We start from the raw sequence: 16,539 nt of genomic DNA on the forward strand, positions 1-16,539 counted from the left end.
GGATTTTCAAAATTCAGATTTTCATGCTGCAATTGCTTGGATTTCATAGAATCATAGAGTTGGAAGAGACCACAAGGGCCATCGAGTCCAACCCCCTGCCAAGCAAATTAGGGACAAATTAAAACTGTATTGCGAAAGAAGGAAAGCTTTGTCAAAGCTACTGCTATGTAGGCATGCCAAGAGTTCAATCCCCTGGCTAAACAATTTGTGTCAATCTGAAGTCACCCCAGACTTACTGAGGAGCATCTGGCAGCTCTTTCTTCTCCAAGTCCACTGCACTCAGGCTACTCTCAGGAAAAGGAAGGGTACAACTGCATGCAAGAACTTGGGAAAGTACAAGCTGCCAGACCTCTCTAGGTAAGGAAAAGCGGGCCTGAAGTGAACCTGCCTACACATGTCAGAATACACTAGCTACCAAATGTAATGGCTTCACAGAAGATTGAAAGCTTAGAATGGGCCTGTCTGCGGGAATTGTTCCACATTTGCCACACTTCATATTCAGGACTACAGCCTATATGTGTATACTTGAAAACCAGCACCACTGAGTTCAAAGGGACTTACTCCCTAGTAATTGTGCATGGATTGAAGCCTGAGCCTACAATTCTAATAAAAGCTGCAGGTGTTTGCCTCCTTTTACACATATTTTTTTAACAAAGATCTATGAAATTTACTGATAAAGAGTTGTCTTCTCCTTGGTCTCAAATTACAAGTTCCATTATTGGCCAAATAATGTGCTAAAACACACTGCATTTTCCTTAAAAGGAAGCATCTTAACACATATAATGCATATTGCATACTCTAGAACAGTATGGCAAAATATTCCTATTAAGTGAAACGTTTCCAAAAAAAATTACCTGTATTTTTCTTTCCAAATTCAGAGTAGAAGTCTTTGTCCACTGGCTCTGGGGATGGTGTCCTTGCCAGTAGTGAGAGCACTGCCATAAGGTGTTGAATAAAAGCATGAGTGCTATAACTGTCTCTGGTTAGACAAGTTAATATATGTTCAGCTGAACGCCCTGAAAACAAGACAGAATCAAATGTGCTTCAAGTCCTATTACAATTTTGCAACATTTTGTGTAGGTTTCTTTCTGTTTAACAGAGGCTATATATAGTCTACTGGGCCAAATCTTAGGTTTTTATTAGCAGGGTTTGTCTGTTTCCTTCCTAAACACTCAATACCAAACTTCTGATGAGCACTGCCCCACTGTACAGGCAATACAGCAACAATTCTTTGAAAATCACACTTTTACCGGCAAGATGTCTCTACTAAAACTAGACATTTTCAGTAAAATGCACCAGTGTTTGAAAATGTGCAGAACTTTAGCTGTGCCAGTGCTAAACTAATGCCAGGCATGCTATAGATAAATATCATTAACTGAGTATATAAGACCAAATGGTTATGATAAACTGGAACTACAGTATGCAAGACTAAATGGTTATGATAAACTGGACTTACAGGCACTATCAGTGCACTGATACTTTTCAGGAACTTATGAGTTTGATGGTGGGAGGGGAAGAGAAGAAGGAAAGAGAAAGGGAAATGGAAAATAAATTTACTTACCAGCAAGTCGAAAATACTGATCAAAAAGTCCAATGTTCACTGAGTGGAGATCATTTAATTTTAGGACCAAGCAGTAAGAGAGATGGAAAGAACTGAATTCATAGTCCAATTGTCCATTGCTCCAAAAATCTGTTAAAATGATTATTGGATAGTATTTAAGAAATTTGGTAATTTTATGAGAAGAAATCTGAAGGTCGTTTTAAGATCTCAGAAGAGAAGGTTCACTAATCAGTGCAACTTTTTTTTTTTACAAAAAATAGAAATAACCCCCTACTAAAGGTGGAACTTTGTACTGCCCTAGCAAAAATGGGTTCCCTACCCATGTTTGCTGAGGTAATAGGAGTACAGTGGTACCTCGGGTTACAGACACTTCAGGTTACATATGCTTCAGGTTACAGACTCTGCTAACCCAGAAATAGTACCTCGGGTTAAGAACTTTGCTTCAGGATGAGAACAGAAATCGCGCAGCAGTGGCGCGGCGGCGGCAGGAGGCCCCATTAGTTAAAGTGGTGCTTCAGGTTAAGAACAGTTTCAGGTTAAGAACAGACCTCCAGAATAAAGTACTTAACCTGAGGTACCACTGTAATAGCATTTGTAAAGGAAAATAAACAAGCAGCAACCATAGATGCACTCCTTGCTCTCCTCTGCAGACCACTCCCCAATTATATTTTGCCCTTGCAGCTAGCTGCTGCTGCTAGTGGGGAGATAGCTGAATACAGTCTTGTGGGAAGGGTTATGGGGAGAATTCACAGCTCAGCAAACTTAAGAACTGTATTTCCACCTGCCAGTTCTCTTTTGCAAATGCCTCCTTATCCCCCCTGCATTAGCGTTACAAGAAAAACACACTGTTCTCAAACCTCCTTGCCTCATGGCATGCAGTTCCAAGAGTGGCCTTAAATAATTATTCAACATTGAAAAAAGGTAACAAGTCACCTTTTCGTATCTTTTAACCCCAATGCCATTTTTTTGCACTCGTGGAAAATCATGGCACACACAGAGCTTATTCTGGGGGAGCGGGTATCCTTCCAAAGGATACCACCCATTCTAATTCATTAGTCAAAATGGTTCATCATACAATGAATGTCAAGAATACAGAAGTTGCTCCAATCTAAAATCACTTCTCCTTGAAAACATTATTAGAAGCCAGGGATTATATATTCTGCCTTACCGAAGTGGCGTTCATTAGAATGACTCACAGAATCGTCTAACAAGAAGTAAATAGCTTTAGTTGAGAGCAGAACACAAGCTGTCGCTTCCACATCAGGAGCTTTATAAAACAGAACAGATGACCACATGAGATGCCTCAGCTCTTCGTTTTCCACCTAAAATATCGACAATGAAATTAATCAACTATTTTAAGTGTCTGGATGCAGTTTCGTCGTCAACAGTTATAAAATGCGAGTCCTTTCTAACCCACTTTACTAAATGTTCATATTCAATTGCTGGAGAGTATAGCTTCAGTTCAGGAAGAAATTCACACAATCGTAGAGTTGGAATGCCTGTTTGCCACTGGAAATCTCCCCTATTGATATAACAAACTGAGGACTGATTAAACATGTGGAGCAAGAATTCCTGTGGATCCACATTTTCCTATTGTTTGTGGCTTTGGTTTGCATCCATCAGTATTATGAAATACTCTTTAACATCCAGAGTTTTTACCATTGGACCCAAGAGTGTTCCCATTTTCAGACTTTTAAAGTAACTGAGGTGCCCATTAGTTAATACATATACTGTACCAAAGTTTAGCTCTCACTATTGGTGGAAGCACAATAACAATTTTGATGCTGCTGTGATGAGTGAACCCAAATGGTCAAATCATCATCATCAACAACAACAGAATATTCACAACTGTTGAGAGTTCAAGGAGTTAGTTCTTTAAAATGCAACTTCTAAATATGATAAATTTATTATCCTTGCTGTTGTCTGGTCTATTTGATTTTAGATTTTAGAGCAATAAAAAATCCAATCTATTGCCATATGACCTTATAATATTAATGATAGTAAAATCAGAAGTCATCAGCACTATTTCTATTATCATTTTCTCCCTCCACAGAAAAAACTATTATGTAAGACAAAATGTATCCTGAACATACATTGCACATGAAAATTCATGCCACCATAAACCAGTTAGTTTTCAAGGTGCTAGAGGACAATTTAGCTTTTTTGCAGCAGAATAATATGGCTAGACTTCTGGAACTTCTACCATCAGGAATGTCCCTTCCCTGTGTATTGTACAATACCTCAGCAATGCTGCTGTGGAAAAATTCCATAATGGATTTTCCCTTTAGCCCAGCCACATACTGAAGAGATGAAGAAACTGGAAGGTGCACAGGTATTTGGTTCTCTTCAGTAATTTTCTGCACCAGAAATTCAGATGGATACAGAGATGAGAATGGCAAATGTGGCTTGCATAAGCTGGGAACAAAGAGAGATGAATATACACTGTCAGAGGCAAACCCAAATGAATGAAACACAATTTCATTCAAACTTACAGACTCAGATTTGAAAGGAACCTTGGTGGTCAACTAGTCCAATTTCCTGCTTAGTGCAGGATGCAACTACAGACTCACAGAAATATGATTGTCCCGCCTCTGCTTAAAATACTTCCTATCAAGATCTCAGGATCATGACCCTTAATCCAAGCTGAAAAGTTTATGTTAAAGGGTCCTAGGTGTCCTAGCTGATCACAGCTGAACAGGAGCCAACAGTGTGATGCAGTTGCTTAAAGACTAAACAAATCACAAGCTTACCCTTAAACCCATCCCTTTGCCTCCTGCACTTTTATACGACTGACCATACATTAATTGTGCAGTTTTAACACCCTTACGCATTTTAGCTGTTTTACTTATTGGAACTCTTCCCAAGATGTACACCTCCTCTGTAATATTGTGCAGCATTTTGTAAACCACAAGAGACAGAGGTCATCAAACTGGCAATTTATAGAATACTCGTTGCTCAGTTCACCGCAAGCTTTCTTCACGGACAAGAAGTTCTCACTAGCTCTTTTTCAGCACGTGATTACAACAGGGAGGAAGGTGACCAACTTGTTGGCCCGGTCCCCTCCACCACATTTCTGTCAATTAGCTCTGCAGCCCGCTATGCATTTGAGAGCTAAGTTCTGAACTGGGAGCCTGCCACACCAGAGTAGGCTCCCTGTGTGATTTAGATAGAAGCTTCATCTTCCAGGAGTCTAAATCATACACAGAACTTGCACGAGTAGTAGAAGAGCAGCAGAAGTCCAGACCCCGGCATGCAGAAGGGGATGCAGCTGAAAAACAAAAATATGCCAGAAAGCTGGGACCTACAGGTTTGTTCCCATCCTCCCATACTGCAATTTTAAACACACATATATGGCTAAATTTTTGGAGATGGCTAGTATTATAGCCACGCTGTGATGAGTGACATTCAAAACAGTTATCCTCACCTTGCAGTTTGGCCATGCCTCTTGGAGTCCCAGAGAGGGTTTCTTACAGATTCTGCTTTGAAAATAATTATAGTTTTGATGTCTTGTAAAAGTGTCCTCAGAAGACCGTAGATTCTTAGAAAACGGAATTTTTCATGAGGTAGGACAAATACAGCTGTGACGAATCTGTAGCCAACGAGCAATTCAAGCACGTGGCCATCTGAAAACGAACCTTCTTGCTGAATAGAATGGCTGGCAGGGTGCAAGAGAACAGAAGCCAGTGGAATCCTGCTCAGCTTGAATATGCTCCTTGCGTTGTCAGAGTCTATGTATTTACCTGGCAGTACATTAAAGTCAACTTGAACGATGTGTAGGTGTTGGGGTGTTAGAAATATCCAGCAGGGATGGAACATGCAGTGGCCCTCTTCGGCAGATTTATGAAATGTTGAATAAAGTGCAGAACAACCGACGTGTTTAGAGGAAGTTTTGCCATCACTGGCAGATTCTAGCTGACACAAGACTTTCTGAGCATCAGCTTTATTATGGCAGAAAAGGTAGGCAGGGAAACAACCCTTTATCTCTGTGTTTTCAGATGAAATGTGATAAAATCCCATAAGCTGGTAGACAAATTCTTGCAAACTTGCTTTGCCACAGTACAGTACAGAACTTGTTAAAGCAGGCATACAGCTCTGAGAGCGAGACATATGTAAACAGGAATAGAAATCTTGCAGATTCTGAGAGTCCGAAACAACAAACAAGCAGGTATCGCCATTATTTACCTTGAGTGTCAAACATATTTCTGGTATTAAAAAGCCAAATTCTGTAAGGTCAGAATATGGAAAGCACAGTGCTAATTTCAAGGCAGAAAGAATATTCTGGCAGTTTCCTTTGGGATCTTGAGGGATTTCAAATACAGCTACCACACTATTGGTCAAAACCAAACAGGAAGCAAACTGCTTGAGTCCTTTATGAACCTGAATACAAAAGCTCCAGAGAACTTTGACTATGTCATCCGGCTCTGTTTTTGTGCTGTCAGAAGCTATTTGCACAATATCTGATGTAGGGATGAACTCAAATACATTGTCCCCTTCATGAAGCCCCATTTCAAAATAGCCATCTTCAGTATCTGCAACTCTGGAATCACTCAAAAGGTTCCCTGTATTTTGAGTTTCCACTGAGAAAGAGGGTGCACTTTCCACAGCATCTGCTATCAAAGCAGAGAGATGTTGCACAAAATCCTGATTTGTGGCAGTGTACGACATACAGGTGAAAGGCAGGATGACAGTATTAAGAGAGTTGGGCAAGGCATCAGGTTCTTCTTTTGAATGGCCCAAGCTTTATTAAAAAATAGAAAACTATATTAATCCAAGTTCAAAAATAATCATCCTATTTCCAAGTCTCACTCTGGTGTCTCTTCATTACTAAAATATTTAAAATACAAGTATATGTATTATTATTGATAATTATTATTATATGTACTGAGGCAATGGCATTTGAGATAAAAGTAGACGGTTGCTGAACATAAGCACAGGTATGCATTCATTCAGCTGGTCCTTACAAACCATTTCGAGTGTGTACAGAGTCCATCCTGACCTCAACTTGCCCCATCTGCATTCTGTGGAACTGCTTCCTGTACTTCCTGTTTCACACTTCTGCTTTAAACAGGAAGTACAGGGAGCTCCCAGGGAGATGAACCCCCTTAAGTCTTCATAACTTTATTTCTCCTCTCTTTGCAGTGATCTCTAGCAGCTACAAGTTTTGAATGCATGCAAATGTTCAACAGGTATAAGTGGAAATCAAAATGAAACATCACTCTCACCACATGTGATGGGCATTTTCATATTTGTTGGAAGAGTCCAACTGAGAAGCAGGTACCTTGAAAGAGAAGGGAATCGGAATAAGTAAGTCACACTCTGATGCATCTGTCAAGTTTGCCCCTGGTACTGCACAACTGAAGGGCAGTACGTTCTTGCGTTTGCCATCGGCCAGGGGACTAAGGGCCCCTGGGAGGCTGCTCCTACTGACTCCCAAGTAGAGAGTAATGGACAAGAGGGAGTTCAGACGGTCCCCATGCATTGCATGCAGCTGCAGGGAGCTTGCTTTGCCAGTGCTTGCTGGAAAGAACACTTACAAGAACTTTGTAACTAAGAAGTTGGGGTCTCTTTGCTCCTCCCTTCCAATCACTTTTCTTTTTGTGTTTTTAAGATTGTAAGCCTGAATCATTGATTGCTTTAAGAGCAGGAAAAAATATTAAAGCGAAGAAACAAACATACAAAAGGAGACACAATAATCTAGTAAAATGTGGGCCTAGTCACATAACAACCTTAACATAGTTCAAAAGGTTAATATGGCTCAATAACTAGCTGAACTGTGGGCTATAATATGGTTGCCATACGTTCTGATTATCCCAGACATCACTGGGATTTCAATGGTTTTTTTGTGTTGTCACCGAAAATGGACAATGTGTCAAGTTCTTTGGCATTATTATTATTTTTTTAAAAAATGTTAATTTGTTTGTGTCCGGATTTTCACTTCTTGAAATATGGCAACCCTAGATAACCTGTTTAACTTTAAAATGACTTTAATAAGCATCACTTGGCTATCTGGAGTAGCTAGTGATTGCTCTGAATGGTGCTTTCCCCCTTTAAAGCAGAATGGCCATGTATAGGCTTTGTTGTTCTTCAGTGCAACATGGCAAGTCAACAGGTAGCTCTTTGCAAGTCCTGATAATTAGCTGATCATCCACATAGCAACCTGCAGTCATTGTGATGCCAGGATACTGACAACTGGGTGCATCGGCTACCTACTTAATTTTGCCTATGAGGGAAGTTGAGAGAAGATAGGTTCTGGCCCACCAAGCAGATATAGTTCCCCACTCTTGCTATAGGTAGAAGACATGCCTGCTGAATTGCTTATAATTCAGTGAATACAGCCGATTTCCTTGTATCAGGAGTTTACAAGCAAACCTCAGGAAAAGAAAAATTGTTTGCTTTTTTAAAATAGCCATGGTATTGTTTCCTCATGTTATTTTTTGCATCTGTCTGTCTGTCCAGCAGATGTCTAAGCGATAAACAACTACCTGACATTCAGAAGACATCTTAAGGCAGCCCTGTTCAGGGAAGTTTTTAACATGTGATATTTTACTGTATTTTTGGTTTCTGTGGAAGCCGCCCAGAGTGGCTGGGGAGGCCCAGCCAGATGGGTGGGGTATAAATAATAAATTATTATTATTATTATTATTATTATTATTATTATTATTATTCTCTCTCTCTCTCTCTCTCTCTCACACGCACACACAAACAATTACAAATTCACTAAAGCAGAAAGATTATCTAACATATAGACAGCTATTTGAAATACGTTTCCAGTCAGCCATCTTGCTGAAATCTTATTCCAGTTTTCTCAGACATGGCATTCAGCTTTGAGTGGGCTACAGACTTAGCTGGTTTATGACAAAAACTATCTCAGAAAATGAGCCATTACCTGATTTCTGCTTCCCAGGCCGGGTGTTTCAGAGCATCTTTGAGTAACTGTATGGCTTGTAGGAGTCGAACTACTTGATGAGAAACTGCTGGCTAGGACTGTTTTTCTAAAAGTTATTTCTAGAACAGATAAAAAAACAGTTCTTGAACACCACTGATGTAAAAACAAGTAAATATGATTTAAAATATACTAAATCATATTAACTTTCACATGCTCTGAGAAAGAAAATGCATTGTATTTCAAGCATACATTTATACAATGTCATCCTGTGCTTGAGATTACTTAAGAGAAATGCACATCCATCAACTAACATGCCTATTTGACATACTGATAATTTAACAATAATTACTGAATACGCAGGTTCATCAGAAGCTTGGAATCTTATTACTTCCCACCCAGGCAGCTGCATTTATGCTTGACAGAAGCAAATTATCTCAATGGAGCCGCAGTCTTCCACGGAAATAACTGGGCTGCTGAAATGTGTGAAAGGCTTGGACTGCAGTTCAGATTGTTTCAGATTTGAAGTCATTTAAATAATTTTAGGTCATTCAGATCAAAATTAGGGAGGCATCCATTTGTCCACTGCATTCATCCTTTTCCCTATTGCATATGTGAGCCCATGTTTGGAATTTTCCATCACCCCCCAACTGTCCCATGACTGGCCAGCTGGACTCCCAGGAGGACTGTGAGTGGAGGGTGCGCTCAGGGAAGGAATTCATGTACTGAACAAGGCTAACTGGACTGGGTATTATATATATTTCTTTGCAGTTCTCTTCTATATATAACCTCAAGCACTCAAGACAACAATAATTGTTAAAATTAGAAGACAAATGGAAATATTTTTAGCTGTCAATGTTTTTATAGTAATCGTGGCCATACATTCATGTGAAATGATCCTTGGTTATGGTATGAAGTAAGGCTAACAGCCCAATTCTGTGTTTGCTCAGAAGTGAGAACAAATTATTACAGTGGAATGCGGTAGCTTACTCCTGTCTTAACAGAATAATCATAAGCACGTTTATTCAGAAGCAAGTCCTGCTGAAGACTGCTTCTCTAGTAAATGTGCTTAGGATGGCAGTCTAGAAGTGTCATGTAATTTAGTTTCAGAATTTCTTTTGTATTTCCTATTAATTTAAAACCAAAAAAATTAGGTTTTCAAACCCCTTAAAATTTTGAATGTGTAACATCACACATTGATGATTTCTTCAACAGAAGACCCCTACAGTCTACCTGTTCATTATGAAAGAAAAAAAACTATCTACTGAATTCTGACAGTAGTTAAGGAAGCTGAAGAAATATTTGTGCTTTTCTGTTTCCTGTAAAAAATATTTAAATCTTGGATTTCCTGCAAAAAGGCAGTTTTCCTGTAACACTTGATATGATTAATACTTTATGGAAACAGATGGTGTCACAAAAACATCAGCAGTTGTTTCAGAAAATAAAATGGCAGAACACATGTCCATCCTTGGAAGTTTCAACCCGAAAGACTGTTACAAACAGGGCCTCCGGTTTTCACGAAGAGATCTCTCCCAGCTCCAGCTAGAGATGCCAGGGACCTCCTGTGTGCAGAGCAGAGGCAGGTCACTGAGATATGACCTATTCCATATATATATATATGTCCATGACTTTGAATTTTGGCTACATTGATATTTGAAAAAGAACCTGTGAAAACTAGCAACATTAAAAAAACCCCCAAATGCACATAATTTTGGAGGAAATGTCTTGTACTGATAGAGGATAGAAAACAAGGAAAGATATTACAACGACTTGCACATACAACATTTGGATATTTCCAAATTCCTACCACAATCTTCTTAGTGTTTGAAGAAATGTGGTAAAATGTTTTCTACTTTATATTTTATTTGCTTGCAATAACCTATATAAATAAATTGAAGTATATGCCTCATTTACTGCTTATGTAGTATTCTCAGCACGAGTAAGGTAAAGGTAAGGTAAATGTAAAGGACGCCTGGACATTTAAGTCCAGTCAAAGGCGACTATGGGGTTGTGGTGCTCATCTTGCTTTTCAGGCCGAGGGAGCCAGCGTTTGTCCACAAACAGCTTTCCGGGTCATGTGGCCAGCATGACTAAACCACTTCTGGCACAACGGGACACTGTGATGGAAACAAGAGCGCACGGAAACACCGTTTACCTTCCTGCTGCAGCGGTACCTATTTATTTACTTGCACTGGCATGCTTTCATATTTCTAGGTTGGCAGGAGCTGGGACAGAGCAATGGGAGCACAGCCCATCACAGGGATTTGAACTGCCGACCTTCCGATCAGCAAGCCCAAGAGGCTCAGTGGTTTAGACCACAGCGGCACCTGCGTCCCTTTCACCACCAGTAGAGAGTTACGGGCTGATGAGAACGCACAAAAGAGCCTGGTGGATCAGGCCAATGGCCTATCTAGTCCAGCATTCTGTTCTCACAGTGACCACCCAGATGTCTGTGAGAAATCAGCAAGCATGACTTGAGCACCAGAGCACTCTTCTCCCTGTGGCTTCCAGTGACTGGTATTCAGAAGCAATACTGCCTCCAACCATGGGTATTTGATCATTTGCCTTTGTGCTTCCACTGATGTTGCCAAACCCCATTTCCCTGTAAAGAAATTCATGTATATCAATGCAGCCTAGAAAGGCAGAACCAAAAGGCCTGGCCATGCAGCATGATACATACATGATTACCTTGACTGGAGCTGACAGGACGAGGCAGAGAAGGAGAGGGAGGATGTACAGAAAGAGAAGAACAGTTTGATTTTGAACTGGCAGCAGAAAGCTTGGGATCTTCAGGGATCTGAGAAAGAAAAAATGAAGGGCTGGGAACAAAGGCTACAAAGCATCCCTATCTTGAATGAAAACAAAGACAGATTTGTTAGCAAGCAGTAGGGCTCTGATAAATTAGATAATTTTAAAACACAGCTTCTTCACCATAATACTGGATGTTGGCAATACTGCATTAACAGCACTTAAGATAAATTTAAAAAGTCAAGTGTATGAACACAAGCAAATTATCCACCTTTCAATGGACCAATTAACTTTAGTACCAGAAAGAAAACGTTAGGAATGTTTTCCCAAGAAACTCCAAAGTAAAACCCAAGAGTGAGAAGAAACCCATCAGTAACTGTTTCTTCCTATGGGCAATATCCAACGTTACTCATACTCAAAGCAGACCTAGTGAAATTCAGGGATGCCAACAAGATTCCCTGTGTATGGAACACTGGATGTGGATTGGGCCCCCTGCATACACACAACATGAATGCAGCCTACTGAAAATAACTGCTGCTTATGTGTGTACATATATAAACTTAGCCTATCCTACCTCGCAGGGCTATTGCAAAGATAGAAAGGGTTGGGAGGGGAATGTACAAACCATGAGTTCCCGGGATGAAAAGCAAGATACAAATATGCAAAAAAAAAAAAGAAGAAGCAACCAATACTCTAAGCATGTGCAGTTTCACAACTCCCAAAAAACACAAAACATTTTGACAACCTCGAGGAACAAAAAAAACGTATCCATGTGTGCTAACAGTACAATACATAGGAATTCTAACTTGCTGAAGCTGTGATGTTCTGGATGATTTTATAGTTGTACCTGCAGACTCATTTTGTATATTCTATATTGTTGTTTTATGGTTACTGTATATTAATAAGCAACAGCCCAGCCAAAACAAGCAGACCAGTTGTGGTTGCGTGGAGGGACGTGGAAAATCAGGAGGCAGGGGGGAAGAGAATGACAACGGCGACCTTGCCATATCACAATTTTTTCCCAGTAGAGAGTAGTTTGATGTGGGTTTTATAATATAACCAAGACCACAGCCTGCTGCACATGGAGGATCAATACTTCTTAGGGTTTAAAATAATATTTACCACTAAGCAGATAAATAAAAAACCTGTGTACTTTACATGTAGATCCCTAGAGATTTACATCCCACTGAAATATGTTTAATACCCATTGTTCAATATTTTTATTATTCTTTATTTGTATTTCATTTCCTAACCACCTTCATCTGTATAGATCACAGGGGCACTCCTTCATGTGTGTCGCTCCCAAGCCAGTCAAAGCTTTATACACCAATGTAAGCAACATGGTAGCCAATAGGCGCAAGTGAAGCTCCCAGAGAACTTGTGTTCTATGATTCATCCTTCTAGGAATAGCATGCAGCAAACCTGCTATGGCATTCTGCACCAGTGGCATATTCTGGATCAGATTCTGGGCAGCCCCACTATAATCTAGTTGTGCTACAAGTTGCAATATTGCATGCTGATCACATTCTACGAAAGTTTCCCATCTCCTCATAGCTGTGCCAGTGGGGCAGGAAATATGCAAGCCCTCAGGGAGTCATTCTCATAACTCTAAACCAGGATTTTGCATTATGTCCAAACACTATCAAGGAATGTCAGCGAAGTGAGGGAGAAGATATTGTCTAAATGGAAATTTCAGTATAGTGCACAAAGAAATGTCTTCAAACAGGCCACCACTTCCACATAATTTGATACATCATCTTGCCTCCTTCCTAAAAAAAGTTTAAAAGCATCCTATTGAACAGGTTTCATTATCCATCCATCTCTCACCTTTTTATCAGAGTTGTTCATTCTGCATTTTGCATCTTTTGCTTTTTGAATAGCCTTCAACACTTCCACAGTGTCAAGTTCTTTTTCAGTGGTCACAGTATAATCCAAACAGACCTGAAAAACCAAGGGACCAATCATAATAAATCTTCTACAATAAAGCAATTTGAATCCCATTAGCTTACCCAGACAATATTAAATCAATGCAAAAGTTAAAACAAAGCCTTTAGAACTCAAGTACATATAGACAGACATCTCAACTTAAGATTCCTGCTTATCATATGAACTACCAGTAGTTAAAATTGGCAAACCATATTTTAAACACTGGAATAGCTAGCCCAGTACTGTCAATCCTGAGTGGTAGCACCTTTTTAAAGTCTCTCACACAGGTCTCTCCTACCACTGCTACTTGATAGTATAGTTAATTGGAGATACTGGGGATTGAATTTAGGACCTTTTTCATGAAAAGCTTGGGCTCTATCACTAAATTTTCATGTTGTGGGTCCTACTCGTTTTATCAAGAAATTTTATCATATGTGTCAGGGGTTCAGGAGCAGAGGCGAGGGCAAGGGAGGAAACAGAGAGCGAGGGGGAGGAGGCAGAGGAAAAGATGAGTGATGACGACGACCCGAGATCTCCGAGTCTTTCCAGTGAATCAGAAGATTCACAGAAAGGAGCACCAGTGGCCAGAACAAGGGGGGAACCTAGGGGGACACCCCAGGAAGAAGGGTCCAGAGGGGGCTCAGAGGGGAGCAGTTGGAAATCGGGACCAGCGTCACCAACAGAGAGCAGGGGAGAAGAAGGGCGCCAGGTATCAAGCGCTGGCAGCTCGCAACAGGAGGGAGGGCACGAGTCAGGAGTAGCCACACCTCCATCAGGGAGCGAAGAAACGGTCAGGAGGAAAGTGGAAGGTTGGGCGCGCGCGCCAAGTTCAAATACACAGGAAGGTGGCGCAGTAAGCAGCCCGGAAAGGGAGCCAGGTCCTAAAGCCCGGCGCAAGGAGACAGGAGGGTCCGGGGGGTCCGCGTCAGAAGAATCCCGGAAGGAAGAGACCACGGGGGGCAGAGGGACCCAGAGAAGAACGGTCAGGCGGAAAAGGTGGAGTAAGACTAGGTTAGTAAGCTGGTGCACAGGGGGCGGAGACTCAGACGGAGCTTCGCCGGTCTAACCCATAAGACGTAGAGCTGCACGCAGCAGCTTGAGAATGGAAACTGTAACTCAATAAAGACTTTTATAAAGTGAACGCTGGCTAGCGTGATCCTCTGTGAGCTAGGATCCGGAAGCAGCTCTGACAATATGTCACACTGCTTCTCAAAAAAATGTGCTGCTTTCACACTGTATTATACAAAAGAAAATCCCATCAAATGTTAAGTATGAGAACATTTACCTCTGAGGCTCTGTCCCCAAACTGAGCTAGCACTTTGGTCCTGTAATCGGGAATAATACTCAAAGGATTGTTGGATAAGACAACTTTTTCCAAGCATGGAAGACCGCCTATATTCTTTATTTCATCAATCTGAAAAGCACAGGAATAAAAAATAAATTCTTCCATATATTATTTTCTGATTGCTCTCTTTATAGTGATAGGCTGCAGATTGTAACTCTAAAACAGTTTATTAAAAATCCTATTCTGTGACAATAATAAATCAGAAGATATTTGCTGGTTCTGCACCAAAAGCGTGCGGATTTTTGACTATGAGGGGCTAGGGAGACTGGAGGAATGGGTGGAAACAGGACTGAAGATTCCATCCAAACAAAATGAGCTTTTTACAAAAGTAAGGAAGGAAGGGCATACATTTCAATAACATACAATAATAAAGAAATAAATAAAGTGAAACAATACAACTGAAGTAAAATTAAAATTAAACATACTATGTACACAAAAGCTAATTTGGGTAGTTTCATTCAAAATCCCAGAAAATAGTTGATTATTGGGGATAGTAACATCCCTCCCATAAATTTTCCTTATTTTATTTTATTACATAATACAAATGTTTGAAAGATACAGGACACAAACAATGGCTTGTCTGTTTGACATCATGTGGTCCACAAATGAGTGGAGAAATTGCCATTGCAGAGAGATATAAGATGAGCTTTTTAGTAGACGGAAGCTACACAATAAGGTTAGAAATTTGCTCTCTTATTTAGAAGGGGGAAATAAAGATGCTCAGGATTCCATGGAGATGAACAGGAATCAGATTACACGATCTGCAGTATGAGACCATGCTGATTTCTAGACCCCCAAAATAGTTACACATATTGTTTAACACTACTTTTTTCACTCAGTAAGACTTCTGAGTAAACATGTATATGATTGTGCTGCATAATACCTGGTCCACTTTGTTGTTGCTAAGATCCAGGTTGACTAAAGAATAGAGTTTGTTGAGGCCATTAAGTCTTTCCAGATGATTCCCTGCTAAGTTCAGTGTTTTGATATTCCCAATTTTGGTATGAATGCCTTCTAGTGTTGCAAGTTTATTGTAGGATAGATCCAGATGAACGAGGTTGTACAGATGCTACAACAGAAAACAAGCAGATTACATGTTAATTTAATAGCATTTGTGCCATAAATTGACACCCCGAGGCTTTATAAAGTTGCTATTCATACATAACAATTAAAGCGGTAATTCTATACGATTAACTTAATGGGCCTTATTTCTGAGCAGACATGCATACAATTGCAATGCTCACTTCCAAAATTGCACTGAAGACAGACTTACCAAGAGAAAGGTAATCAAGCAGGTTCAATATCAAAGCATAAGCAAACATTTAAGGAACTAAACAAAAATACACACTATAATATTACCAAAGATGTCAAAGCTAACCTGTAAGTTTTCCACTAGTGGTACATCGTTGTGGCTTAAATCAAGAAATTCTATCTTCGGCATAAGTTTCTAAAACAAAGGAAGAGTAACCTTTCAGTGTGAATACTGAACACTGTTTGGAATCAGAACAACGACATGATTAGTGCTATGTTCCCAAAGGAATTTAGGAGTTCAATTTCTCAAGCAGAGCTCGAAGGCCACAAGGCACACCTCTTTTGAAAGTAAGGGAAATTTCAAAGCAGTTTGCAATATAGTATAGCTCTCTGCAGTTCAACGGGAAAATACAATTAGGCATGATCTTTGGCAAAGGTGTTCAGAAGCCTTGACCATTTTATAGCATACTATGAAATGATCAAGGCTTTTGGGCATCCCTGACAATGTTCAAAAGCCTAGATCATTTCACAATATGCTAGCATCAATAAGTGAAACACATATATCACTCACTTTCTTTTAAAATTTGTCTGAATACATTTTTTAAAATATGGTCTTACCACAGATTCATCAATTTGAGCTATGCTGTTGTGACTCATATCTAAGGTTGTTAAAGTTCTCCATGTTGGAATAACTGCGGTCACGGGACAACTGGAAGGTGCACCCTCTGGCTCCCACTGGTCAAATTCATAGGCCTCAGGAACTAGGACCTCCTGTTCAAAACACAGAGGAGAAGGTTGAATGAAATTCTTTTTATTTCGACTTTT

At 40.1% G+C, this 16,539-nt stretch overlaps 1 protein-coding gene across 1 annotated transcript in view; it reads right to left on the minus strand.

The window, feature by feature from the left end:
- Positions 1-16,539, minus strand: part of NISCH (nischarin) — a 34,362-nt gene that overhangs the window by 3,239 nt on the left and 14,584 nt on the right. The window contains exons 8-20 of the mRNA XM_081185175.1: positions 16,333-16,485; positions 15,842-15,910; positions 15,347-15,532; positions 14,404-14,532; positions 13,020-13,133; positions 11,133-11,241; positions 8,448-8,566; positions 6,784-6,839; positions 4,986-6,299; positions 3,802-3,976; positions 2,730-2,883; positions 1,562-1,690; positions 855-1,016 (exon numbers count right to left, since the gene is read on the minus strand). Of these exons, the coding sequence (XP_081041301.1) occupies positions 855-1,016; positions 1,562-1,690; positions 2,730-2,883; positions 3,802-3,976; positions 4,986-6,299; positions 6,784-6,839; positions 8,448-8,566; positions 11,133-11,241; positions 13,020-13,133; positions 14,404-14,532; positions 15,347-15,532; positions 15,842-15,910; positions 16,333-16,485 (2,869 nt within the window). The remainder of the gene's footprint in view (positions 1-854; positions 1,017-1,561; positions 1,691-2,729; positions 2,884-3,801; positions 3,977-4,985; positions 6,300-6,783; positions 6,840-8,447; positions 8,567-11,132; positions 11,242-13,019; positions 13,134-14,403; positions 14,533-15,346; positions 15,533-15,841; positions 15,911-16,332; positions 16,486-16,539) is intronic.

The sequence above is a fragment of the Podarcis bocagei genome, assembly GCF_964188305.1.
Source record: "Podarcis bocagei genome assembly, chromosome: 2".
Taxonomy (NCBI): Eukaryota; Metazoa; Chordata; class Lepidosauria; order Squamata; family Lacertidae; genus Podarcis; species Podarcis bocagei.